This window comes from Mobula hypostoma, chromosome 4 (assembly GCF_963921235.1).
Source record: "Mobula hypostoma chromosome 4, sMobHyp1.1, whole genome shotgun sequence".
In the NCBI taxonomy this organism is placed as follows: Eukaryota; Metazoa; Chordata; class Chondrichthyes; order Myliobatiformes; family Myliobatidae; genus Mobula; species Mobula hypostoma.
In genome coordinates this window covers 185,739,820-185,766,825 of record NC_086100.1, presented here as the reverse complement: position 1 = coordinate 185,766,825, position 27,006 = coordinate 185,739,820, and the positions used below count along the sequence as shown (strand labels likewise).

Here is a 27,006-nt window from a genome sequence, read left to right as displayed (position 1 = left end):
AGGGATGTGGACTACAAATTACAACTGGAAATAGAAAAGGCTTGTCAGAAGGGCAGTGTTATGATAATTGTGGGGGATTTTAACATGTGAGTAGATTGGGAAAATCAGGTCAGCACTGGATCTCAAGAGAGAGAATTTGTAGAATGTCTGCGAGATGGCTTTTTAGAACAGCTTGTTGTTGAGCCTACTAGGGGATCGGCTGTACTGGATTGGGTATTGTGTAATGAACCGGAGGTGATTAGAGAGATTGAGGTGAAGGAACCCTTAGGAGGCAGTGATCATAACATGATTGAGTTCACTGTGAAATTAGAAAAAGAGAAGCCGAAATCTGATGTGTCGGTATTTCAGTGGAGTAAAGGAAATTACAGTGGCATGAGAGAGGAACTGGACAAAGTTGACTGGAAAGAGACACTGGCGGGAAAGACGGCAGAGCAGCAGTGGCTGGAGTTTATGTGAGAAGTGAGGAAGGTGCAAGACAGGTATATTCCAAAAAAGAAGAAATTTTCGAGTGGAAAAACGATGCAACTGTGGTTGACAAGAGAAGTCAAAGCCAAAGTTAAAGCAAAAGAGACGGCATACAAGGAAGCAAAAATTAGTGGGAAGAGAGAGGATTGGGAAGTTTTTAAAACCTTACAAAAGGAAACCAAGAAGGTCATTAAGAGAGAAAAGATTAACTATGAAAGGAAGCTGGCAAATAATATCGAAGAGGATATTAAAAGCTTTTTCAAGTATATAAAGAGTAAAAGACAGGTGAGAGTAGATATAGGACCGATAGAAAATGATGCTGGAGAAATTGTAATGGGAGATGAGGAGATGGCAGAGGAACTGAACAAGTATTTTGCATCAGTTTTCATTGAGGAAGACAGCAGTATACCGGACACTCAAGGGTGGCAGGGAGGAGAAGTGTGCGCAGTCACAATTACGACAGAGAAAGTACTCAGGAAGTTGAATAGGCTAAAGGTAGATAAATCTCCTGGACCTGATGGAATACACCCTCGTGTTCTGAAGCAAGTAGCTGTGGAGATTGCAGAGGCATTAGCGGTGATCTTTCAAAAGTCGATAGATTCTGGCATGGTTCCGGAGGACTGGAAGATTGCAAATGTCACTCCGCTATTTAAGAAGGGGGCAAGGAAGCAAAAAGGAAATTATAGACCTGTTAGCTTGACATCCGTGGTTGGGAAGGTGTTGGAGTCGATTGTCAAGTATGAGGTTACAGAGTACCTGGAGGCATATGACAAGATAGGCAGAACTCAGCATGGATTCCTTAAAGGAAAATCCTGCCTGGCAAACCTATTACAATTTTTTGAGGAAATTACCAGTAGGCTAGACAAGGGAGATGCAGTGGATGTTGTATATTTGGATTTTCAGAAGGCCTTTGACAAGGTGCCACACATGAGGCTACTTAACAAGATAAGAGCCCGTGGAATTACGGGAAAGTTACATACGTGGATAGAGCGTTGGCTGATTGGCAGGAAACAGAGAGTGGGAATATTCTGTTTGGCTGCCGGTTACCAGTGGTGTTCCGCAGGGATCAGGGTTGGGGCCGCTTCTTTTTACATTGTACATCAACAATTTAGATTATGGAATAGATGGCTTTGTGGCTAAGTTTGTTGACGATACGAAGATAGGTGGAGGGGCCGGTAGTGCTGAGGAAACCGAGAGTCTGCAGAGAGACTTGGATAGGTTGGAAGAATGGGCAGAGAAGTGGCAAATGAAGTACAATGTTGGAAAGTGTATGGTGATGCACTTTGGCAGAATAAATAAATGGGCAGACTATTATTTAAATGGGGAAAGAATTCAAAGTTCTGAGATGCAACAGGACTTGGGAGTCCTCGTACAGGATACCTTTAAAGTTAACCTCCAGGTTGAGTCAGTAGTGAAGAAGGTGAATGCAATGTTGGCATTCATTTCTAGAGGAATAGAGTATAGGAGCAGGGATGTGATGTTGAGGCTCTATAAGGCGCTGGTGAGACCTCACTTGGAGTACTGTGGGCAGGTTTGGTCTCCTTATTTAAGAAAGGATGTGCTGACGTTGGAGAGGGTACAGAGAAGATTCACTAGAATGATTCCGGGAATGAGAGGGTTAACATATGAGGAATGTTTGTCTGCTCTTGGACTGTATTGCTTGGAGTTTAGAAGAATGAGGGAAGACCTCATAGAAACATTTCGAATGTTGAGAGGCATGGACAGAGTGGATATGGCAAAGTTGTTTCCCATGATGGGGGAGTCTAGTACGAGAGGGCATGACTTAAGGATTGAAGGGCGCCCTTTCAGAACAGAAATGCGAAGAAATTTTTTTAGTCAGAGGGTGGTGAATTTATGGAATTTGTTGCCACGGGCAGCAGTGGAGGCCAAGTCATTGGGTGTACTTAAGGCAGAGATTGATAGGTATCTGAGTAGCCAGGGCATCAAAGGTTATGGTGAGAAGGCAGGGGAGTGGGACTAAATAGGAGAAAATGGGTCAGCTCATGATAAAATGGCAGAGCAGACTCGATGGGCTGAATGGCCTACTTCTGCTCCTTTGTCTTATGGTCTTATGGACTAGGAGGGATTACTTTCTCTTAAAAACCATTAGGGCTGCCTATGTACAGAGGCACAGGGAGATAGCCAAGATTTTTAATGTTGACTTCCTTTACTAAATTTACTTATGAGAATATCACAGATGCCAAAGGAAGGTCTTGGAGCATATGCATATTGTGAGGAAGGAGGTATTTTCAGCCTTTATGTGCACTAAGGTGGGCAAACCTTCAGGGCCTGACCAAGTGCACCCATGAACCTTTTGGGAGACCATGAAGCCCTTAAACAGATGTTTGTTTTGTCATTAACCACTGGTGAAGTTCCAGATGACTAGTGGGCTGCTAATGTTGTTCCATTGTTCAGGAAGGGTAGCAAGGACAGGCCAGGGAACTACACGACACATGGGATTCAGAGTGAGCTAGCAAGGTGGACTCAGAAATGGGTCAATGATAGGAAGCAGAGGGTAATGGTTAAAGGTTGATTCTCCAACTGGAGGCCTATGTCTAGTGAGATGACCCAAGGGCCAGTGTTGGAACCTCTGCTGTTCATTATTTATGTAAGTGATTTGGATGTGAATGTACATGGCATGATTATGCAAGTTTGCAGTAGATACTAAATTGGGAGGTCTTGTTGGTTGTGAAACAGGTTACAATGAAATGCAAAGAGACCTTGATCAATCAGGGAGATGGGCTTAGGAATGGCAAATGGATTTCAGTTTAAATAAGAGTGAAGTGATGCAGGCTGGACTGCCAAACCAGGGTGGGACTTGCAGAGTGAGTGGCAGGGCACTGATGAGCGTTGTGGGACAGAAGGACCGAGGAGTACATTTGACAATTGCACAGTTTACTGAAAGCGGCTGCACAAGTAGGCAGGGTAGTGAAGAATGTATTTAGCGTACTGGCCTTCATCAGTCAGAACACGAGTTTAGGACGCTGTGTTGTAGTTATTTAAGTCATTGGTGAGGCCTCACTTGGAGCATGGTCCACAGTTTTGGTCACCCTGTTACAGGAAACACGTTGTCAGACTGGAAAGATTTAGAAGTATGTTTGCTGGATGAGTGGGCCTGAGTTGCAAGGAGAAGTTGTCCACACTGGATCTTTATTTTCTGGAGTACAGGAGAATGAGGAATGACCTCACAGAAGTTTATAAGATCATGAGGGGTAGGGATAAGGTGGAAGGTCATGGTCTTCTCCCGAGGGCTGGAGAGTCCAAAGCAGAGGTCACAAATAAAAGATAAAGGGGAGGTGTTTAAAACAAGACCTGAGAGGTAACTTCTTTACACAGAGGGAGTAAGCACCTCGAAAAAGCTGCCAGAAGTGGTCAAGGTAGGTACAATTACAACATTTAAGAGGAATTTGCATAGGTATATGGAGGGGAGGGACTTGGAGGGTGAAGGGTTGAACACAGACAACTGGGACTAGCAGAGAGGATGCTGTATCATCGGGCTGAGGCTGCCTCCATGCTGTATTACTCTATGAATCTACCTCATTGAAACCTACTGAATACTGAAAGGCCTGGATAGAGTGGACATGGAGAGGATTTTCCCACTTGTACAGTTGGAGAATTGAAGAGCTGAGGGCACAGCCTCAGAACAAAGGGATGTCCTTTAACTGAGATGAGGAGGAGTTTCTTCGCTGAGAAGGTGGTGAATCTATGGAATTCATTGCCATTGGGTTTATTTACAACAGAAGATGTTTGGTTCTTAATTGGTGAGAGTTAAGAGTTACAGGGGACAGATGAGAAAATGGAATGAGACAAAAATCAGCCATGATTGAATGGCAAATTAGACTTCATGGGCTCAATGGCCTAATTCTGCTCCTGTGTCTTATGGTCGTGGTTCTCAAAGAACTCTATCAAATTTGTGAGGAAAACCTCCCCCATGCAAAGCCATTTTGACTATCCCTAATAAATCTATGCTTTTCCAAATACAAATAAATCATATCCCTAAGAACCTCCACCAATAATTTCCTGGTTTATCCCCGTTTACCTTCTTAAGGAAAGGGTCAACATTGGCTTTTCTCCAGTTTTCTGGCTCCTCGCCTGTGACTAAAGAGGATGCAAAGATTTCTGTCAAGGCCTCAGAAATGTCCTCCTTAATTTGCTTCGGTATCCTGGATTGAACCCATCATGCCATGTGTTCTCTAATACTTATCAAGACACCCAACACCTCCTCCTTCTTAACATTGGCATTCCCTAAAATTTCCACATCACTTCTCTAATCTCAGCCCATCTATGTCCTTCTTGGTGAATACCGATGTGAAATACTCATTAATTACCTCACCCACTTCCTCTGCTTCCATGAACAAATTCCATCCTTTGTCCTTGAGTGGAGCTCCCCATTCCCTGACTCCTAATTTATGTACAAAATGCTTTAGGAGTCTCCTTAATCCCACTTCCCAAAGGCATTTCATAGCTCCTTTTAGCTTCTTTCTGAGGTGTAATGATTGCATAATTCTATGACTGGTGCTTCAATATCACAAGCTGGAAAAAAAAATGGTCATAGTCAACGCCAGGCAGCAAACGTAGAGAGAGCTTCTCTTGAGCTTCTGAGCATTTTCCGGTATTTTCTGTTAGATAATCATAGACTCTCAGAAATACACAGGCACTTCAACCACTCTGAATTCACGTTGACCATCAATCACCCATTTATGCTAATCATTCATTCATTTTTTTAAATTCTTCACAAGTTCTCAGTATCTCTCCCTTCCCAGGTACTACCACTCACCCCCCTCCCCCCCACCACACACAAACATTAGGGGTAATTTACCGCAGCAATTAACCTCCCTACCTGCACACCTTTGAGATGTGGGAGGAAACTGGAGCTCCTGGAAGAAGCCCACACAGTCACAGGAAGACCGTGCAGACTTCTCATAGACAGCACCCATTTTCAGGATTGAACCGGAGTCTCTGGCACCCTCAGGCAGTTGCTCTACCAGATCTATGGTCCATGTTATATTCTGAATATCCAGCACAATAGATGGGGATCCACTGGGAATCTACTGCTAGGCACTGAGGGGGTTATAGAATGTAGTGTTACTAACTTCCATTTGGGTCTCATGTAATTTTTCTCCTTAGGTGACCTCACTGGTGTGAGATGTCAATTATAATTAATACTGTCATTATAGAGAAAAACCAGAAATTCAGGTGAATAGGTTTTATTTTGTAATGCCATACATCAAGCTGCATAAAGTGCTCTGTACTCTTTTAACTGATCCTCTTGCTGATTGTCTTGTACTGAATAGCACCAAAGGTCATAGTCTGCAAAGAGAACAATAAACAACATTTTGTTTATCAAGGGATACTGTGCAAATACAAGGCAAGTCCCCAATTCTCCATGGTTGTACCCCTCCCCTGTGAGTCACAGGGTCTTGAGTTGACATCATGCTCTATACTGACACCCTGTGCAAACAGAAACATAGCCCTCTGTTGCCTCCACCTATCCCCTCCCAGCCTCCACCCTCCAGACCCTCACTTGACCCCACCTGCGAGACATGCCCTCCTCACTTGGATCCAGCTATTGCTTGCCACTTTTTACCTTGATCCTCAGCATTGCCTCTTTATACTGGCTATCTCCCTTCGCTCTTTTAGTGCAAATGAAGAGTTTCAACATGATTTGTTGACTGTCCATTTCTGTCTATAGGTGCTGCCTTTCCATAAGACCATAAGACATAGGAGCAGAATTAGGCCATTCAGTCCATTGAGTCTGCTCTGTCATTCTGTCATAGCTGATCTATTATTCCCCCTCAACCCCATTCTCCTGCCTTCTTTTTATAACCTTCGATATCCTTACCAATCAAGAACTATCAACCTCTGCTTTAAACATACTCAGTAACTTAGCCTCCACAGCCATCCATGGCAATGAATTCCGCACAATCACCACCCTCTGGCTAAATAAATTCCTCCCGCTGAGTTCCTCTAGCAACTTGTCTTTGTTTGAGATTCCAGCACTTGCAGACTCTTGCGTCTCTGACAAAAACTTGTATCTTCCCTTACTTCTCAGGTTTAACATGGTGACACACCCTTCTGGCACAACGACCCTGTGTCGTCCTATTCACTCATGTGACCAATTAACCTACTGGTCCACATGTCTTTGGAATATGAGAGGGAACGAGCACCTAGAGGAAACCACATAGTCACAAGGAGAATGAAGAATTTCCTCATAGACTGTGGCAGGATTGAACCTGTATTGTTCATGCTGTAATAGTGCTATGCTAACTACTGTGTTATTGTGCTAATCCTAAATCTCAGGAGGAACTCAGCAGGTCAGGCAGCATCCCCATTTAGAAAATAGTCTACACTTTTATTCCTTCTATCAATATTTATGACCATGCACTTCCCTACACTGCATTCCATCTGCCACTTCTTTGTCCATTCTCCCAATCTTTTGCTGGACCAGAAATTTTCACTCTGTTCCTATCTGCATCATCACTGCCTGATCTCCTCAGTGTTTCCAGCATTTGCAGTTTTATTTTATTTTTCCAATACCTACAGTGTTTTTCTTTGGGTGTGACAGGTTTTAATACTTTAAAACATTAACTGGTTGCATTCTTATAGAGTAATATGGCATGGAAGCAGGCATTTTGGCCCAACAAATCCCTGCTGAGCAACATGTCCATGTAAGCTAGTCCCATCAGTCCATGTTTGGTCCATACCCCTCTAAGCCTTTCCTGTCTATAAATCTGTCCTTGTGGAATACAAGTAAAAAAGTTATGAAATCAATTTCTCTTGTGGGGATGTGTAGAACTGAGCCACTGGAATTAAATAAACCAATCAGAATTATGATACTGTAACTAAAAGTAAATATTAACATCTACACAATACTTAGTCAACTGACAGACGCAACACACATAATGCAGGAGGAACTCAGCAGGTCGGGCTGCATCCCCATTTAGAAAATAGTCTACACTTTTATTCCTTCTATCAATATTTATGACCATGCACTTCCCTACACTGCATTCCATCTGCCACTTCTTTGTCCATTCTCCCAATCTTTTGAAATTCTCCAGCAGGTTCCCTGCTTCCTCAGCACGACCTGCCCTCCACCTACCTCTGCATCACCCACAACCTTGGCCACAAAGCCATCAATTCCATCATCTATATCACTGACAAACTGCATAACATGAAAAGAAGCAATCTAAAAACCGACCCCTGTAGGACACCACTTGTCACCGACAACCGACCAGAATAGGCCTCCTTTATTCCCACTCGCTGTCTCCTGCCAGTCAGACAGTCTTTTATACAAGTTAGTACCTTTCCTGTAACACCATGGGCTCTTAAATTAAAGTCCATTATCAGCATTGGTGGTGGACAACAGGCTATCATGAAGTAGCAGAGTCTCTCGGGACATCCTGTATGATGAGCCGGAGCCTCTCTGTTTCTCCTGTTTGACAATAACACTTGAAAAACAACGTAGCAGTCACTTGTCATTCTCTTTTCTTTCATTTGACTTCTAGAAGATACAGGAGCTTGTAAGCCTATATGATCAGACTCAAGAACAGCTTTTTCCCTGCTGTGGTCAGGCTCCTGAACCAATTATCCTTTGACAACCGCATCCCGCTAGTGTTGCCATGTTCTCAAACCTTAATCCTACCTCTCCCTTTATTGTCACTTCAACGTTTCTTTTTGCACTACAATGTTTTACAGCACTCCATCGTTTCTGTTCTCATCGCTGTATTTATTGTCATTTTTATTATTTGCCGGCAGACTTCAGAACCAGAGTGAATAACTTCACACACCTCAGCACCAAACTAATTCCACATCTGTGGAGTCACTTCTCAAGCACCCTACCATCCGACACTCACAACACGCTGGAGAAACTCAGCAGGTCGGGCAGCATCCGTGGAAACGATCAGTCGACATTTCGGGCCGGAACCCTTCGTCAGGACTGTAGAGGGAAGGGGCAGAGGCCCTATGAAGATGGTGGGGGGAGGGTGGAAAGGAGAAGGCTGGTGGGTTCCAGGTGAAAAACCAGTAAGGGGAAAGATAAAGGGGTGAGGGAGGGGAAGCAGGGAGGTGATGGGCAGGAAAGGTGAAGAAGGAATAGGGGAAAGCACAACAGGTAGTAGAAGGAGGCAAAACCATGAAGGAGGTAGTAGGCAGCTAGGGGAGGGGGCGGAGTGAAACTGGGATAGGGGAAGGGAGAGGGAGGGAATTACCGGAAGTTGGAGAATTCAATGTTCATACCAAGGGGCTGGAGACTACCTAGACGGTATATGAGGTGTTGCTCCTCCAACCTGAGTTTACCCTCATCATAGCAGTAGAGGAAGTCATGTACGGACATATCCGAATGGGAATGGGAAGCAGAGTTGAAGTGGGTGGCAACAGGGAGATCTTGTCTGTTGTGGCGGACGGAGCAGAGGTGATCGATGAAGTGGTCCCCCAATCTTCGTCGGGTCTCACCAATGTAGAGGAGGCCGCACTGGGAGCACCGGATGCAATAGATGACCTCAACAGACTCACAAGTGAGGTGTTGCCTCACCTGGAAGGACTGTTTGGGGCCCTGAATGGTGGCAAGAGAGGAGGTGTAGGGACAGGTGTAGCACTTACGCTTACAGGGATAAGTGCCGGGTGGGAGATTCATGGGGAGGGATGTGTGGACCAGGGAGTCACGGAAGGAACGATCCCTGCGGAAAGCAGTGAGGGGTGGAGAGGGAAAGATGTGCTTAGTGATGGGGTCCTGTTGAAGTTGCGGAGGATAATATGCTGGATCCGAAGGCTGGTGGGGTGGTAGGTGAGGACAACGGGAACTCTGTCCCTGTTGTGGTGGCGAGAGGTGGGGTGAGAGCCAAAGAGCAGGAAATGGGGGAGATGCGGGTGAGGGCAGAAGGGAAACCACGATCAAAATCCTGCAATCCATGTTCTCAATATTATTTATTACTTATTTATTCATTATTATTATTGTTTGTGTTATTTTTTGTATTTGCACAGTTTGCTTTTTTTTGGTTTGTATCTAGTGTGAATGCCTGCAAGAAAATGCATCTCAGGGTAGTATATGGTGATATACATGTACTTTGACAATAAATTTACTTCGAACATATGCTGTTGACTCTGTGAGCGGCAAGTGAGCAAGGAGTTTCAAAGCACCCTGGTGTATATGACAATAAACTCATCTGATCTGATAGGATCTACCAGCAGCTTTCAAGTGTTTTCTGGGGGACAGATCAAGAGAAATTGTATTGGAGTTTAAGGTAGGGAAAGTTTAGCTGTAGAAATTGCCATGATCTTGTGGGATAGTTCCATGGGCTCGAAGTGCTCTATGGCCTCCTCCTGTTCTATTTTTTACATTCCCATCGATACAATTATAATCTTGCCATCCCATCAGTTAATACCTAGTAACTTTACTGTCAGTCACTGAAAGTGGTCCAAAGCCTTCAGTCATTTAAAACTTTCTAAGAGGATCAATACCAAAGTTTGTAGTATCCCATGTCATGGTGAAAGGTTACTTACAATAATCAGTTGGTCTCCCACAACCTCTGCGACTGAGGTGATGTTTTTCATCTTGACAACAAGTTTATTGCTCCCTTCAGCGGTGACTACAGTCTAGATCAACAATATACAAGCTGGTTAAAAATACACCTGTGGAAGTCTTGTCCAGCATGTTAACTTTTACAGATACAGGCATTTCAGTTCATAGAACACAGAACATAGAACGCAGAACTCTACAGCACAGTAAAGGCTCTTCAGCCCACAAGGTTGTGCCGATCTTATAACCAGATCAAAGATCAATCTAATTAATTACAAAGTGGTATTGATCAGGAATTCATCACCATCATCAACATGTGCCATGTCGTATGACATGTGCCATCATGATCTCCAAGACCGTGACTGTTCTTGGCAAATTTTTCTACAGAAGTGGTTTGCCATTGCCTTCTTCTGATCAGGGATTAGACCCACAGTCATCAAATGCTCTTGAACACAGGCTACTAGTTTCACGACAGGTGGCTGCTTGAGGGTTATTTTGAAAATTGACAAGCAATTACTTTTATTAATACTTGTGCATTGATATTCAAATAATATAACACACAACCTTTGATATTTTTACCTTGTTGTAACAAATTAATCTTAGACCTAGAGTTTTAATTATTTTTGAAACTCCTCAAGGTAAAATAACCTTGTTCTTGTGAGTCTGAAACACTCCAGCCTCAACATCTTTTTAACCCGTGGACATAGCTGTTTATATAATACGATTTTCTATAACACACGGTTCCTTAGGAATATTCTATTGTTTTATAACAGAACTACCTGTGCTTGTTTTATTATAATCCTAATATCCACTATCAGGGAAAAAAAATCTTCGAATGTGGAAGTTCTTTCAAACGTCTCAGCAACGTTGGCTTGTCAAACTAAAACTAAAGTGGCAAGTTCAAGACACAGCTTGCAGAGAAGCCTTAATCATTCTTCTGTTTTCAGACTTTCATGTCTGAGGGGTGCCCTTCGGAACATAATCACAGAACAGGGAATAAAAACTGGAAATGCTGGAATCTCTTAGTAGGTTAGGCAGCATCTGAGGAGAGAGAAACAGAATTGGTATTTCACTAACCTGAGCCATTATCTCTGTTTCCCTCTGCAGAGCTACCTCCTGATCTGCTTTTATTTAATGTTTTATTGCAATATTTTGCAATATGTTTTTTTCTGGGGGGGCACTGTAACATAGAGGTTAGTGCGAGGCTATTATAGCTGAGGGAGCTCTGGAGTTTGGGGTTCAATTCCAGTGCCATCTGTAAGGAGTTTGTTCATTTCCCCACGTGGGTTTCCTCAAGAGCTCTGGGTTCGTCCCACATTAGATATGTTGTTGGGTGATGTGGCTCATTGAGCCAGGAGGGCTGTTCCCCATGCTGTATCTCTAAATAAAATATATAAACCAGTAAACTGATTTTTGAGCGTGCCCTTGGATGGGAAGGGTGGTGTGAGGGAGGATGGGAAGAAGTCTACAGCTGTGAAATTGCTGTGGTGAATATAATAACCAGATTTAAAATGAATGAGATTAAGGCGAGTAATTATTATCTTTGTGGAGAGAAATTCCTCATTCAGCCAACAGATTTGGTTTGATCTTAGTTTTGACATACTGTGTAGTTAGCAATTGAATTTTGTAAACATGCCTTTTCCATTCCCTCGGGCCACTTTGTGCTGGAGTTACAAAACTCATTTCAAAACCATGGATTTAAGTTATGAAAAGTTACGAACTGGATGTACACTTGAAACAGTAGACGACCTTTATTTGTCACACGTACTGTATGTCAAAGCATTGAAACTTACAGTGAAACGCATCATTTTGTGTCAACACAATCCCAGGATGAGCCCGCAAGTGTCTCCGTGCTTCCATGCCCCCCAATTTACTAACCCTAACCCATACGTCTTTGGAATGTGGGAGGAAACCGGAGCACCCAGAGGAAACCCACATGGCCAGAGGGAGATTGTACAAACTCCTTACAGATGTGGCAGAATTAAACGCAGGTCACTAGCATCACAAAGCATTACGCTAACCACTACGATACTGTGCCACCCTGTATTATAGGGCTCTGGAAAAGAGCAAATTCAGCTAGTTATTTCTTTCAAAGGGAGGGGTCAATTATAATGGACCAAATGGCCTCCTTCTGGGCTAATGCCCTCTGGTTTCATTATTCAGAGTTTGAACCTTTTAATCAGGAGAACTTATGAAGTCATGGAACAAGGAAATAGGTCCTTCAGCCCACCAGGTTGCGTATTAACCTGGGACATATCCCCTCTGGCCCCAGGGACATACCTATTCTAATGTTTTTCAAAAGTTCTAGCACACCTTCTTTCTTAATATCAACATGTTCTGGCATATCAGCCTGTTCTACATTGACCTCACATAGGCCAAGTCCATCTCATTGTTCAATACTCAAAGTAACTATTAAGGACCTCCCCTACCTCCTTCATTTTCAGGCACATGTTTCCTCTTCTATCCCTGATCGGTCCTACCCTCACTCCAGTCATTCTCCTGTTTATCACATACAATATCAAGTAGTTATCTGTGCTAATCCCATTTACCCACATTTGGTCATAGTCTTCTATGACTTGGCCATTCAAGTTCTTAACTAGATATTGGGAGAATATTGTCTCAACTAACCTCTCAGACAGTGAGTATTACACCCAGGTTCCAACTACCCTTTGGTTGAAGAATTTATTTCCCAGGTGCTCCTCTAAAACACTTACCACTTATCCCTACCCCTCTAGCTTTAAACACCTCTGCTATGGGGAAATGTTCCCCACAATCTATCCAATTTATGCTCCTCATGCAATAATTGATAACTAATTTAATTGGTTTAGCACAACACTGTGGGCTGAAGGGCCTGTTCCTGTGCTGTACAGTTCTATGTTCTGACTGTATTGTTAAAGTCAACCAGCAGTGTGCAGAACAGATTAATGTTTGTGCTTAATGGTCAAATAGAGAAGGCTGTTACCTTAATTTGTTCTCCAGAGGGACTTTGGACTTCCATCTCCTCTCCAATTGTAAACTCATGAAGAACCACCTTGCTGCCCATGGTGACAATTACCTTGAAGTGGTCTCCAGTTTGGATAATTTCAGAAACACTCTTCATATCTTCCCATTCTGCAATTAACTCATTTGGGATATCTAGAAATTGAACAAAGATGTTTTTTGACAAGTAGACTTACTGCCAGCGTTCATGGCCGTAACCAAAAACATTTGAACAATTAGCACCTGCATTTCTTAAACGGGGAGAAACTTAAGAATGAACTTAGGAGAGATAACAGGGGAGATGAAAAAGCCTTGGTAGTAGGATTAAGAAAAACTCCAAGTCGTTCTACAGGTATGTGAAGAACAGAATTATGACTGCAGTGACGGTAGGACTGATCAGGGATAGAAGAAGAAATGTATTTCAGTAGTCAGAGGAGGTATGGGAGGTTCTCAGTAAATACTTTGCTTCAATAATCACCAATGAGAAGGATCTTGACCAATGTGAGGTCAACATAGAACATGTTGCTATTAAGAGGATGAGCTGGAACTTTTGAAAAACATTAGAATAATTAAGTCTTTGGACCCAGAGAGGATTTACATTGGGTTAGTACAGGAAGCAAAGGAAGAGATGGCTCGCCTTTGGCAATGATCTTTGCATCCCCACTAGCCATTGGAATTGTGCCAGTGGATTGGAGGGTGGCAAATGTTATTCCTTTGTTCTATGGATGTGTAACGGAGAGTATACTGTCTGGTTACATCAAGCCTGGTATGGAAACACCAATGTCCTTGAACAGAAAAGCCTACAAAAACTAGTGGATACAGCCCGGTCCATCATGAGTAAAACCCTCTCTACCATTAAGCACATCTACAAGAAGTGCTGTCGCAGGAAAGCAGCATCTGTCATCAAGAACCCCCACCATCCAGGTCATACTCTCTTTTTGTTGCTGCCAACAGGAAAGAGGTACAGGAGCCTCAGGTTCCATATCACCACCTTCAGGAACAGCTATTACTCCCTCAACCATCAGGACCTTAAACAGAGGAGATAACTTTGCCCAACTTCACTAGCCCCATCACTGAACTGATCCTGCAAACTATGGACTCAATTTCAAAGAGTCTTCAACTCATGTTCCCGATATTTACCGATGATTTATTTATTATTATAATTTTTTCCTTTTGCATTTACACAGATTATTGTCTTTTGCACATTGGTTGTCAGTCATTGTGGTTTTTCATTGATTATATTGTGTTTATTTATATCTACTGTGAAAGCCTGCAAGAAAATGAATCTCAGGGTAGTATATGGTGACATATATAAGACCACAAGACAAAGCAGCAGAATTAGGCCATTCAACCCATCGAATCTAATCTGCCTGCCCATCATGGCTGATCCTGCATCCTTTCTTGCCATAACCCTTGATGCCTTGATCAATCAGGAAACTATCAATTTTTGCTTTAAATATACACATGGTCTTGGCCTCCACAGCTGTCTGTGGCAGAGCATTTCACAGATTCACTCCTCACTGGCTAAAACAATTCCTCCTTACCTCTGCCTCAATTCTGAGGCTCTGCCCTCTGGTTCTGGACACCTCCACCATAGGAAACATCTGCTCCACATCCATCCTATCTAGTCCTTTCAACGTTTGGTGGGTTTCAATGAGATCCCCCCTCGTTCTTCTAAGATCCAGAATCTACAGGTCCAAAGCTGCCAAACATTCCTCATATGTAACCCCTTCATTCCCAGAATAATAATAAGACCATAAGAGATAGGAGCAGAATTAGGCCATTTGACCAATCAGGTCTGCTCTGCCAATCATTCATGGCTGATCTTTTTAGTTCCCTCCTTAGCCCCACTTCCTGGCCTTCTCCCCATAATCTTTGATGCCGTGTCCAATCAAGAACCTGTCAAGCTTTGCCTTAAATACACCCAATGATTTGGCCTCCACAGCTGCCTGTGGTAATAAGTTCCACAAATTTACTGCTCTCTGGCTAAAGAAATTTCTCCATATACCTGTTTTAAGTGGATGCCCCTCTATCCTGGCACTGTGCCCTCCTGTTCTAGACTCCCACACCGTGGGAAACAACCTTTCCACATCTACATTTGAAAGGTTTTATAGAGATACCCCTTCATCCTTCTAAATTCCAATGAGTACAGACCTGGAGCTACCAAACATTCCTCGTATGATAACCCTTTCATTCCCAGAATTATCCTTGTGAACGTCCTCTGAACTCTTTCGATGCCAGCACATCTTTTCTAAAATGAGTGGCCCAAAACTGTTCACAACACTCAAGGTGAGGCCTCATCAGTGCCTTATAAAACCACAGTATCACATCCCTGCTCTTGTATTCTAGACCTCTTGAAATGAATGCTAACATGGCATTTGCCTTCCTCACCACCAACTCTAGCTGAAAATTAACCTTTAGGGTGTTCTGTACAAGGACTCCAAAGTCCCTTTGCATCCCAGATTTTGGATTTTCTCCCCATTTAGAAAATATTCTACACATTTATTTCTTCCACCAAAATGCATGACCATGCACTTTTCAACATTCTTTATCATTTGGCACTTTCTTGCCCATTCTCCTAATCTGTCTAAGCCCTTCTGCAGCCTACCTGTTTCCTCAACACTACCTGCCCCTCCACCAATCTTTGTATCATCTGCAAACTTGGCAACCTCTTGAATCTCCTCTGGACTCTCTCCAATGACAACACATCCTTTCTTTGATATGGGGCCCAAAACTGTTGACAATACTCCAAGTGTGGCCTGACCAATGTCTTATAAAACCCCAGGATTATCTCCTTGTTTTTCTATTCTATTCTATTCCCCTTGAAATTAATGCCAACATTGCATTTGCCACAGACTTAACCTGTAAATTAAACTTTTGAGAGTCTTGCACGGGGACTCCTAAGTCCCTCTGCACCTTTAATGTTTGCATTTTCTCCCCATTTAGATAATAGTCTGCACTATTGTTCCTTTTGTTCTATGTTCTATTTTACCCAGGACAGAGCTGAGATACGATAGACTGCAGATGCTGATAACTGATAGAAAGTCAGGATACCTGATGCAGGATCACAACTCCGACATGTAATCTTATTTTCCCTTCACAGATGCTGCCTGTCAATGCTGAGTTCCTCCAGCTGATTGCTTTTTGCTCCCATTCTACCAAAAGTCTCTGACCTAAACTGTTAACCCTGTTGCTCTTTCTACCGATTCAACCTGACAAGCTCAGTGTTTCCAGCATTTTCTCTTTTCAGTTCAGTTACCATGTTCTTTGCAAATGCATTAAAAGTCTAAACTCCTTCATGGTTTGTGTCTTACACGGTTTCTAACATGAAGTTAAAGACAGAGAATGGTAGGACAGTATTATCGATCAACAAGCATCTGTGAAATGAAAACAGAAATAATGTTTCAGGTTGAAGACTCCTTGTTAACAGAGTGGGCTGACAAAATGGCCAATACTTTGAATAAATGTTATGGTCTAGAAATGTCCCCGCTATTGCGTGTAGTAATGCATTATGGTGAAATTGTTGGAACCAAACCTTTTCTTTTCTCCCCTCTCTCATCAGGCAGAAATACAAAAGCCTGAAAGCTGATATCACCAGGCTCAAGGACAGCTTCTATCCTGTTGTTATGACTATTTTGTGGATCCCTAGTGTGATAAGATGGACTCCTATCCTCACATTATAATCTTGCACCATAATGTCCATCTACTCTGCACTTTCTCAGTAGCTGTTAAAAGTTATCCTGCATTATGTTATCGTTTACCCTGTTCTCCCTCAATGCACTCTGTAATGAATTGATCTGTGTAAAGAGGATGCAAGACAAGCTTTTCACTGTACCTCAGTGCATGAGACAATAATGAACCAAGTTTTCAATTCCAATTGCCATTGCTTGATTATCATCTCTGTAAGAGTGATGGTCGAGGCACATTTAACAGAGGATACATTTCTCTGATTCTGGATTATAACTGCAATACAGTTTAAAAACTGTTTTTGGTTTCAAACATTTGCCTTATTTGGATTCATGGACCAGCTTGTCCCATTGCAATGGTCAATATTTTGGCTGGGCAATTGTCAACGTCACCAAAATTTTATTTTCTTTGTTTGATAAGAAAAGCAAATGTTTCTGAGTTTGAAGTCATCATCTCATATTGCTTTTCAACAAAGGGAAACTTTCTTAAATATTATTTTATGTATCACCTTGTTAAGAAGTTTAATTTGGCTCTGTACTTGGAAAATAATCCACTGAGTATATTCCAGTACCTGCAGGAGGCCTCCATTGTGATGATGAGTTTCGTACAGTACCTGTCCACATATACTCAACCATAGGCAAAGCCATGAAGGTGAGGCAGACGGTTAGAATTACCACCTACTGCAATGGTCCATTGCCTCAACCTCTTTAGGACCATCAAGGCCAGAAGGAGCTCCAAGAGGAGCTTTCTTGATCTGCCCAGGTTGAAACCTCAGCATAGAACTGAGGCCCCTTTGCCTCAGGATCCATTAACCATTGCAGTGCTCGGATAGGAATTCAAGATTTCAAGGCCATATTCTCAAGGCCATCAAACTCAATATACAAGTCTGCTGATGACACAACAATTGTAGGCCGTATCTCGGGGAATGATAAGTTTGAGTACAGAGAGGAAATTAAGAACCTGGTGGCATGGTGCGAAGACAATAACCTATCCCTCAATGTCAGCAAGACGAAGGAATTGGTTGTTGACTTCAGAAAGAGTAGCGGACCACACGACCCAATTTACATCGGTGGTGCGCAAGCGGACAGGTCAAAAGCTTTAAGTTCCTCGGGGTCAATATCACAAATAACCTGACTTAGTCCAACTAAGCAGAGTTCACTGCCAAGAAGGCCCACCAGTGAAAACTAAAGAAATTTGGCCTGTCCTCTAAAACCCTCACTAATTTTTATAGATGCACCGTAGAAAGCATTCTTCTAAGGTGCATCACAACGTGGTATGGAAGTTGTCCTGTCCAAGACCAAAAGAAGCAGTGGAAGATCATGAACACGGCACAGCACATCACACAAACCAATCTTCTGTCCTTGGACTCACTTTACACCGCATGCTGTTGGAGCAGTGCTGCCAGGATAATCAAGGACACGACCCACCCAGCCAACACACCTTTCGTCCCTCTTCCCTCCAGGAGAAGGCTCAGGAGCTTGAAGACTCATACAGCCAGATTTGGGAACAGATGCTTTCCAACTGTGATAAGACTGCTGAAAGGATCCTGACCCAGATCTGGGCCGTACCCTCCAAATATCCGGACCTGCCTCTCGGTTTTTTTTTGCACTACCTTACTTCCCATTTTTCTATTTTCTATTTATGATTTATAATTTAAATTTTTTATATTAACTAATTTTTACTATTTTTAATATTTTTATTATTTAATATTTGTAATCCAGGGAGCGGGAAGCGCAGAATCAAATATCGCTGTGATGATTGTATGTTCTAGTATCAATTGTTTGGCGACAATAAAGTATAAAGTATATTCCGCAACTAGCTTATCTTTGTCCTGACAGACAGTAGAAAGAGATCTATACGTTCCCAGGTAAAACTCTCCCCGAGGTTAATTGGTCACATGGGTGTAATTGGGTGGTCGTGGGTTCATTGGGTTGGAAGGACCTGCCGCCATGCTATATCTCTGAATGAAAATAAACAAAAATTCTTGAAAATCTTGCTGCCCAAATTACTTCTCTGGTTTCAACAGAAGAATAAAATTATCAAGAAATATAAACTGAACAATCACTTTATACAGCACCTGCATTCAATTCAAGGAGTGACCCTGAGTTTTGGTTACATTTCTCCATCTTTCACCATACACTGCCATTCTGACCGTTCAGCATGACCTCCAGTGCTTGCGAGGCCTAGTGCACACCTGGGAGCAGCACCTTATCTTCAGGCTGGTCACATAGCAGACTTCTGCACTTAATATCAAATTCCACAACTTAAAGTAATTCACTCTTTGTTACTGTTTGTATCAAACTTGTTTATAGAAGCACAATAGAAATCATTCTATCTGGATGCCCAACAGCTTGGTCTGGCAACTGCTCTGCACATGACTGCAAGAAACTGCAGGGAGCTGTGGACACAGCTCAGCACATCACAGAAACCATCTCACCTCTACAGTCTCTGTCTATACTTCGCACTGCCTCAGTCAAAGACCCTCTCTTCTCCCCCCTTCCATCAGGCAGAAGAAGCAAAGGCCTGAAAGCATGTACTGTACCACCAGGCAGATGGACAGCTTCTACCCTGCTGTTATCAGACTCTTGAACAGACATCTTGTATGATAAGATGGACTCTTGACCTCACAATCTACCTCGTTATGATCTTGCACTTTATTGTTTACCTGCACTGCACTTTCTCTGTAACTTTTACATTTTATTCTGCATTGTTATTGTTTTACCTTGTTCTACCTCAATGCACTGTGTAGGTTGCACTATGAGCAACTTGCAAGACAAACGTTTCTCCGTATCTTAGTACACGGGACAATGATAAACCAAATAACAAAGCCAACGCCCAAAATCCTTTGCCTCTAATGAAGTACTCTTGAAGTTTAACATTATAATATATACTGTACATTAATATGCTGATTAATAACCATAGATTCAGGGCAGTCCCTGGGGGCTGAAAATTATGAAGACATTCATGTAAACTCAGCAATCTGAGTGACAGGAGAAGCTCAAGAAATAATAATCAAGTATGGATGAGGATTAGCAGTATGGATTCATTAAAGGCAAATTTCCTCCAGCAAGCTTTATGGAGTTTTTTGATTATATTCTAGAAAATGTTGAGGAGGGACATGTGATCTTCCAGAAGACTTCTGATTAGGCTTGTCATCAAATTGAAGTCTGTTGAATAAAAACCTGGAGCAGCTTTAATCAGAAATGGTTAAATCTCAAAGAATTTTTAAAATTTCAGATATGAGGGAAGTGTGCAGAGGAAGTCCAATGGATAGGAGGGTGGGCAACATAAGGGCGTACAGGGGAAAGAGGAAAGAGAAAAGGGGCAATTTTTTAACACAGTGTGTGGTAGAATGAACTGTCAGAAGAAGTGGTAGAGGTGAGTACGATTATAACATTTAAAAGACATTTGGACAGGTACATGGATGTGAAAGGTTTAAAGGCATATGGGCCAAATGCAGACAAGCAGGACTAGCTCAGGTAGGTACTTCAGGTGGTATGAACAAGATGGAATGAAGGGCCTGCATCCATGAGTCTGACTCTAAAAGGCAGTTTAAACCATAGGGCACAATTTTAAAATACACTTAAAAAGCAATCAGGTTGTTACGCGCACACTTCATTGAAAGTTGTATGTGTATAGCAGACTGAGAAAACAGTTAAAAATTTAACATAGTAACTTGTGCTTTATAAATTGAAGCACAGAACACAAGAGCAAGGAAGTTGTAATGAACTTCTATAAGGCACTGGTTCGGTCACAAAGGAGGATGGTGTCAATTGCTGGGTGGCAAACTTCAGGGAAGATGAGGGGACTTTGAAGAGGAAAGTTCCATATTTGTGGGACTTCTGTTACACAGTTTGTAGCAAAGATCATGGGACTTAAGAGCAGAATTAGGCCACTCAACTTAATGAGTCTGCTCCTGTTCTCCTTGGAGGAGAATATGTTGAGAGGGAATATGATAAAGATACTTAAAATAATAAAGGCTCTAGAAAAATTAAATAGAAATTTCTTCCATTGGTGAAGAGCTAAGCGGCAAGGGACATCAAATAAAGATGATTGACAACAGAGCCAAAAGTGGCATGAGGAAAATTTCTTAACACAGTGAGTGGGTAGCATTTGGAATGGAAACAACACACCCAAAATGTTGGAGGAACTCAGCAGGCCAGGCAGCATCTATGAAAAGGAGTATATAGTCAATGTTTCGGGCTGATTTGAAATGGACTGGCGTGGACAATAGTAAGGCCGATGCATATGCTTGCATAGGAAAGGAAAGTACTTGCAGTCAACATGAAGAGATGTCACAACAGATTCTGCAGATGCTGCACTGCCAGCATCACTGGAGGGAAATAGACAGTCATTGTTTCAAGTCAAGCCAGTCTGGCCTGAAATGTTGACTGTTCATTTCTCTGCATAGATGCTGCATGACCTACTGAGTTCCTCCAGCATTTTGTGTGTGCTTATGAAGAGGTGTTAACTGGATTTGCGACAGGCCAAGTGGTCTCACTCTGTGCTGTATTTATTCTGATTATTACTGTTGTAACACATGAAGCGAACCAGCTAATTATCCCAAACACAAGAGGTTCTGCAGCTGCTGGAAATCCAGAGCGACACCCAAAAAATGCTAAAGTACCTCAGCAGATCAGGCAGCATCTAAGAAGAGGAATAAACATTTGACATTTCAGGCTGAGTACCTTCATCAGGATCTGATGAAAGGACTCAGCCCAAAATGTCGACTGTTAATTCTTGTTGATTTATCTGAAACAAAACATCCACATATAGCAGTGGGATAATGACATAATAATCAGTAATGGAGATGGTGACAAAAGGTTTAGTATTGACAAGGACACTAGGACTAACATCCTGATAGAGCCTCATTAGAGTCCTACAGAGCTTACAGGTATGGCATTGGCACATTATAAATAGGATTACTGGTTTGATGGTACAATATACATAAGGAAAGATGTACTAATCGTAGACACAAGAGACAGATATTGGAAATGTGGAGCAACGCACAAAAAGCCAGTGGAACTCAATGGGTCAGGGAGCATCAATAGAGGGAAATGGACAATTAATATTTTGGGTCAACTAATGAAGGGTCTTGACCCAAAATGCCAACTGTCCACTTCCCTCCATAGATGTACTGATTTATTCTATTTCCTTTTGAATAAAGTTTATTTCTGAAATTAATAAAGAAATACAGATTTGAGTGAGAGAGGAAAACACCTCCAGTTCAAAACCTTATGTAAAAGTCAACATTATTGGTATTTAAAGAGGATGTTGATAGGTTCTTGATTTGTAAGGGTGTCAAAGGTTTCAGGGAGAAGGCAGGAGAATGGGGTGAAGAAGGAAAATAAATCAGCCCTGACCAAATGGCAGAGCAGACTCAATGGGTCGAATGGCCTAATTCTGCTCCCCTGTCTTATGGTCTTATCTCTGATCTCTGATATTGCAATACTCCTACAGCTTGTATTCAGCCTGAATTTCAGAAGTCATGGCTCAGGACCGTAGCCTGAACCACATCCTTCTGACCTAGCCACAAAAGTGGACCTTCGAGTCACAGCTAATGCTGAAGTTGAGCAGCTATGTTACTCCAGTGATCAGAGATGTTACTCCACCTTTGCAAAGCATCACAGTGAGAGGGACTCTCCAGAACAGACAGGATAATCTGATAAACCTGTAACTTCCATCATGCACTTGATGCCAAACATCTTGAAGTGACATTGCCTTTCTTCAGTCAACACCTTCATTGCTTTGGAAGCCGACCAACTGATTCAGCAAGCTATCTAACCAAAAGTAAGCACTGACTTCACAGGTTTGTGTGCTTTGGTGTTGGTAGAGGCAGATACATTATGGATATTTAAGAAATTTTAGATAGGCACATGGATGTTAGAAAATTGGAGCTAGGGGTTATATTGATCTTAGTGTAGGTTACAAGATCAGCACAACATCGTAGACTGAAGGGCCTGAATTGTGCTGCAGCACTCTATGTTCTATTGTTGAAATAAATGACTGGTCATTCTTCTACATAAAACAAAATTCATATGTCTATGAATCTATAAGACAAAAGGATAGATATGTGGATAGAAAAGGCTTAGAAGGTTATGGTTCAACCACAGGCATCTTGGTTGGCAAGGACCAGTTGGACTGAAGGGTCTTTTTTCCATTCTGCGTGACTATGCCCCTATAAGAGCACTGTACACAAACCTCCTGAAGAAAATGAAAGGACATCGCTCTGCTATTCATTCAATAGGACTTTTACATTAACAAGTTTGGGTGTTGCAAGCTGAGATGTTACCTGGGTTTAGACAACTTGTGCTCGACACGAGAAGCAATGGGAAAGATTTTATATATTTATCTACTTAGCTCACAAAACGGACTGTAAAGTATCTGCCCAGCTCAAAGTTAGAGATCAGTTAATTATATGGATTCTGGAACTGTGAATAATATTTGGTCCCAGTAGTAATAACCATGGGGTTGACCATGGATGTTGCATCCTGGATCTCTTTGTTCAGTCAAATCGTGAGCCAGGGCAGTACAATATGGAGACCAAGCTTTGGCCTATGCTGCAGGCTCCCCCTCTCCACGAATCCAAAGGAATGGCGGAGACTGATCAAGTTTGGCAGCAGCAGTGTCACCAGTCAAAGTTGAACTCAATGTAAGACTGTCTTAGGGACTCCAGTTCTGGATTTTTTTTTGCCTTGTGCCTGTGTGCATGCGAGCCTGTGTGGAAAGCGTACTTGGGAGCGGACCCTACTGGTTTCGAACCCGGGAACCTCCGCTCCCGGGTCCGGCGCCGTTGTCGTTGTGCCACCAGCCGGCCCCAGTTCTGGATTTTTCCTTGGGGTTTACACCCAAAGCCTTCCCCACGAGTGAGTAAAGCCGTAAGGCAGCAGTGGTTTGAGATCAGAGTTTCCCTTCTCCTAGGTGAGCTGCCAACCATGGTTAATGAGCCCCATCTGCCCGAAGTGACTGGTTTTAAGGTGCCAAAAAGCCATCTTTTTCCCTTCTCCTGTCGTTGGGAGCGTTTATATGTAGTGGGAGCTTATCCCCATTACAACCTTAAGGAACCTAATAACAATGAAACTTTTATTATCACTAAAGGTCATTTGGTTCATTAGCGTACATCAGGGAGGGGGCTTCTATGACCTTTTTGTGACTCAAGACCCACAGCTGTAGGATCACCCCTTAACCAAGATCAGAAATAGTTAAGATCCACTCGGTCAGGAGGCACTTAGGGGTGAGCAATAAATGCAGGAGGACAAAATGCTTTTTCTTTCTGTCAACTGGTGATTGGGCTTGAGGAAACTCATCACCAGAACCCACAGACCAAGTGTCTGTGGAATCCACGTATTTGAGCAAGAGATGCCCGTGCAGTCATTGACTTTGGAAATAGGTAACAATAAGTCAGCAAACCATTTCTCAGCCCTCCTGGTCTTTATCTGAGTTCATTTCAAATCAGGGGAACAGGGTAAAGAATGGACTAACAATTCACAATGTCCTGTGACAAGTCAGAGCACAAAACGAGATGCTTCGTAATGTCTCCTGCAAAGACAGTGAAACTAGCACAAGAGCTTTGGGCTGAGTTGGTAACAGCTAAGTTAAGGCCGACCTCTTAAAATATGTTATTTATATGAATGCATTTAAACATAACAGATGGAAATAGATACATTAGGGTCATTTACAATTCAAGGATTCTGAGTATATTTATTATCAAAGTATACAACTCTGAGATTCGCCTTCTAAGAAACTCCTAGGCAGGCACATGGATGATAGAACAATGGACGGAAGGGTTAGATTGCAGTAGGTTAAAAGGTTGGAAAAACATAATGGACCAAAGGGTCTATACTGTGCTGTTATGTTCCATGTACTTTATGCTATGAAACAGGAATAGGCCACACAGTCCTTCAAGCCTGTTCAGATATTCAGTAAGACAAGAAAGGATCAATACCCAACTTTAGCTCTGCTTTCCTCTAGTCTTTCTGACCCTTGATTCCCCTTCAGTCTAATCCGTCAGTTTCACCAGTGACTCTAGCTCGACAGATCCCAATGGCTGAAAGTCTCAAAGATCCACTAATCTGACAGAAGAACCTGCATCTCATTTCTGTCTTTGGACAAGCAATCCCTTCTTCTGAATCCCTACCTCCTTGTTCTAGATAGCCTGTTGACGGGCTCACCATATGGGATCTACACTGGAGACTGACACATCTGCATTGACTTTGATAGAGCTAATAAGAAGATCCCAGTTACGATCACAACCATGAATACAATGCAACACTTACCAATAGCTTTCATGAATGGAACAAAGTTTTCCTGGCTCTGTAGTTCATATTTTCCATTGAAAGCCATTGCGGAGATGTCCCTCTGAGTGACACGGCCAGAGAGATTGTCCTTTTCTGGGCTGCTGCCTTCCTCTGCAGGGGAAGGATAAGGGACTTGGTATCTTATGAAGCTATTGAATCATTAACTGACTCACACAATGTGCAAGTGAGTCAGCACCGATGTGGCACGAGACCTTGTAGATACCAACAGCCTCCACTCCCTTTCCCTCTGACACGAAGAGGGTTCCTATCCATGTAAAAGTTTATCCACCTGCTCAACTCTATTCCTACTCCACTTCCCTACCTGGCACAACCTGCCCATCATCTTGCACCTCTCCTCAGCCTGTCAATCACCTCAGACTACTGTCTCACCACACTTCATACCCTCTGCCTTCTTTCTCCAATTTCAGTCCTGATGCAAGGTTTTGACTAGAAACACTAACAATCCCTTTGGCCCCACAGGAGGAACGGCTGAGTTCCTCCTGCAGATTGTTTGTAGTCCCATCTCTTTCCCCGTCGGGTCTTAAGAAACGAGATCTGATGACGGAAAATGCATTTGCTTCAATCGTGCAAATTTTACCCCCAAGAACATAACGCATGGTAGCGTAGCTGTTAGCACAATGGTTTTATAGTGCTACCAATCACTGATTGCAATCTGATTCCCACCGCTGTCTGTAAAGAGTTCGTATGTTCACCCCGTAAATGCATGAGTTCCCTTTGAATGATTCAGTTTCCTGCCCCATTCCAAAGACACTTGGTTAGGGTTAGGCTTAGTAAGTTTATTTATTTAGAGATACAACATCATAACAGGCTCTTCTGGCCCAATGAGTCGTCAACACCCAATTACAACCATGTGACCAATTAACCTACTAACCAGTGAGTCCTTGGAACGTGGGATGTTGTGCAGACCTGTAACGTGCTCTACGATCAATCTAACCCTTCCATCCCACATAGCCCTCCATTTTAGCATCATCCATTTGATTTTTGAGAGTCTCTTAAATGACCTCTACAACCACCCTTCCCAGCACATTCCACGTACCTACCACTCTCTACGTAAAGAAAAACACACCTCTGACATCCAACCCCTCCCCATAATTTCTCCCAATCTCATTAAAATTCTGACCCCTCTGTTAGCCATTTCCACCCCGGAAAATAATCTCTGGCTGGTCTTTATTAGATGGAAATAGATATATTAGGGTCATTTACAATTTAAAGATTCTGAGTATATTTATTATCAAAGTATACAATTCTGAGATTCGCCTTTTAAGAAACTCCTAGACAGACACATGGATGAAAGAATAATGGACGGAAGGGTTAGATATAATCTGATTCCCACTGCTCTCTGTAAGGAATTCATATGTTCACCCTGTAACTGCATGAGTTCCCTTAAATACACATAATAGAAAGAATAATGGACGGAAGGGTTAGATATGCTGATGACGCAAAAGTTGCAGGTGTTGTGGATAGTGTGGAGGGCTGTCAGAGGTTACAGCGGGACATCGATAGGATGCAAAACTGGGCTAAAAAGAGGCAGATAGAGCTCAAGCCAGATAAGTGTGAGGTGGTTCATTTTGGTAGGTCAAATATGATGGCAGAATATAGCATTAATGGCAAGGCTTTTGGCAGTATGGAGGATCAGTGTGGTAGACCTGAGGAGGGCTAAGGCACCAGCGACCCCTGTTTCCATCCAGGGGGTCAGTGTGGACATGGTGGAGGATTGCAAATACCTGGGGATACGAATTGACAATAAACTGGGCTGGTCAAAGAACACTGAGGCTGTTTACAAGAAAGGTCAGAGCCGTCTCTATTTCCTGAGGAGACTGAGGTCCTTTAACATCTGTAGAACATGCTGAGGATATTCTACAAGTCTGTGGTGGCCAGTGCTATCATGTTTGCTGTTGTGTTCTGGGGCAGCAGGCTGAAGGTAGCAGACACCAACAGAATCAACAAACTCATTCGTAAGGCCAGTGATGTTGTGGGGATGGAACTGGACTCTCTGACAGTGGTGTCTGAAAAGAGGATGCTGTCCAAGTTGCATGCCATCTT

The 27,006-nt window shown here is 42.7% G+C and overlaps 1 protein-coding gene across 1 annotated transcript; it reads right to left on the bottom strand.

Annotated features, from left to right (window-relative positions):
* Positions 1 to 5,664: 5,664 nt before the first annotated feature.
* Positions 5,665 to 25,038, bottom strand: LOC134344997 (fatty acid-binding protein, liver-like). The gene is made up of 4 exons (XM_063045126.1): positions 24,922 to 25,038; positions 12,942 to 13,114; positions 9,964 to 10,056; positions 5,665 to 5,775 (listed from the first exon to the last, which is right to left on the bottom strand). The coding sequence occupies exons 1-4, from the start codon at positions 24,986 to 24,988 to the stop codon at positions 5,722 to 5,724; spliced, it is 387 nt and encodes a 128-aa protein (XP_062901196.1). The 5' UTR covers positions 24,989 to 25,038; the 3' UTR covers positions 5,665 to 5,721.
* Between the last annotated feature and the right edge of the window lie 1,968 nt (positions 25,039 to 27,006).

What these genes read in the sequence shown, in the direction of transcription:
- LOC134344997 (XM_063045126.1), bottom strand. Translation starts at nt 24,988, where the DNA reads ATGGCTTTCAATGGAAAATATGAACTACAGAGCCAGGAAAACTTTGTT. An exon ending in TCCATTCATGAAAGCTATTG is followed by an intron (nt 13,115 to 24,921) that starts GTAAGTGTTGCA and finishes TTCAATTTCTAG; the next exon opens with ATATCCCAAATGAGTTAATT. An exon ending in CCTCTGGAGAACAAATTAAG is followed by an intron (nt 10,057 to 12,941) that starts GTAACAGCCTTC and finishes TTGTTGATCTAG; the next exon opens with ACTGTAGTCACCGCTGAAGG.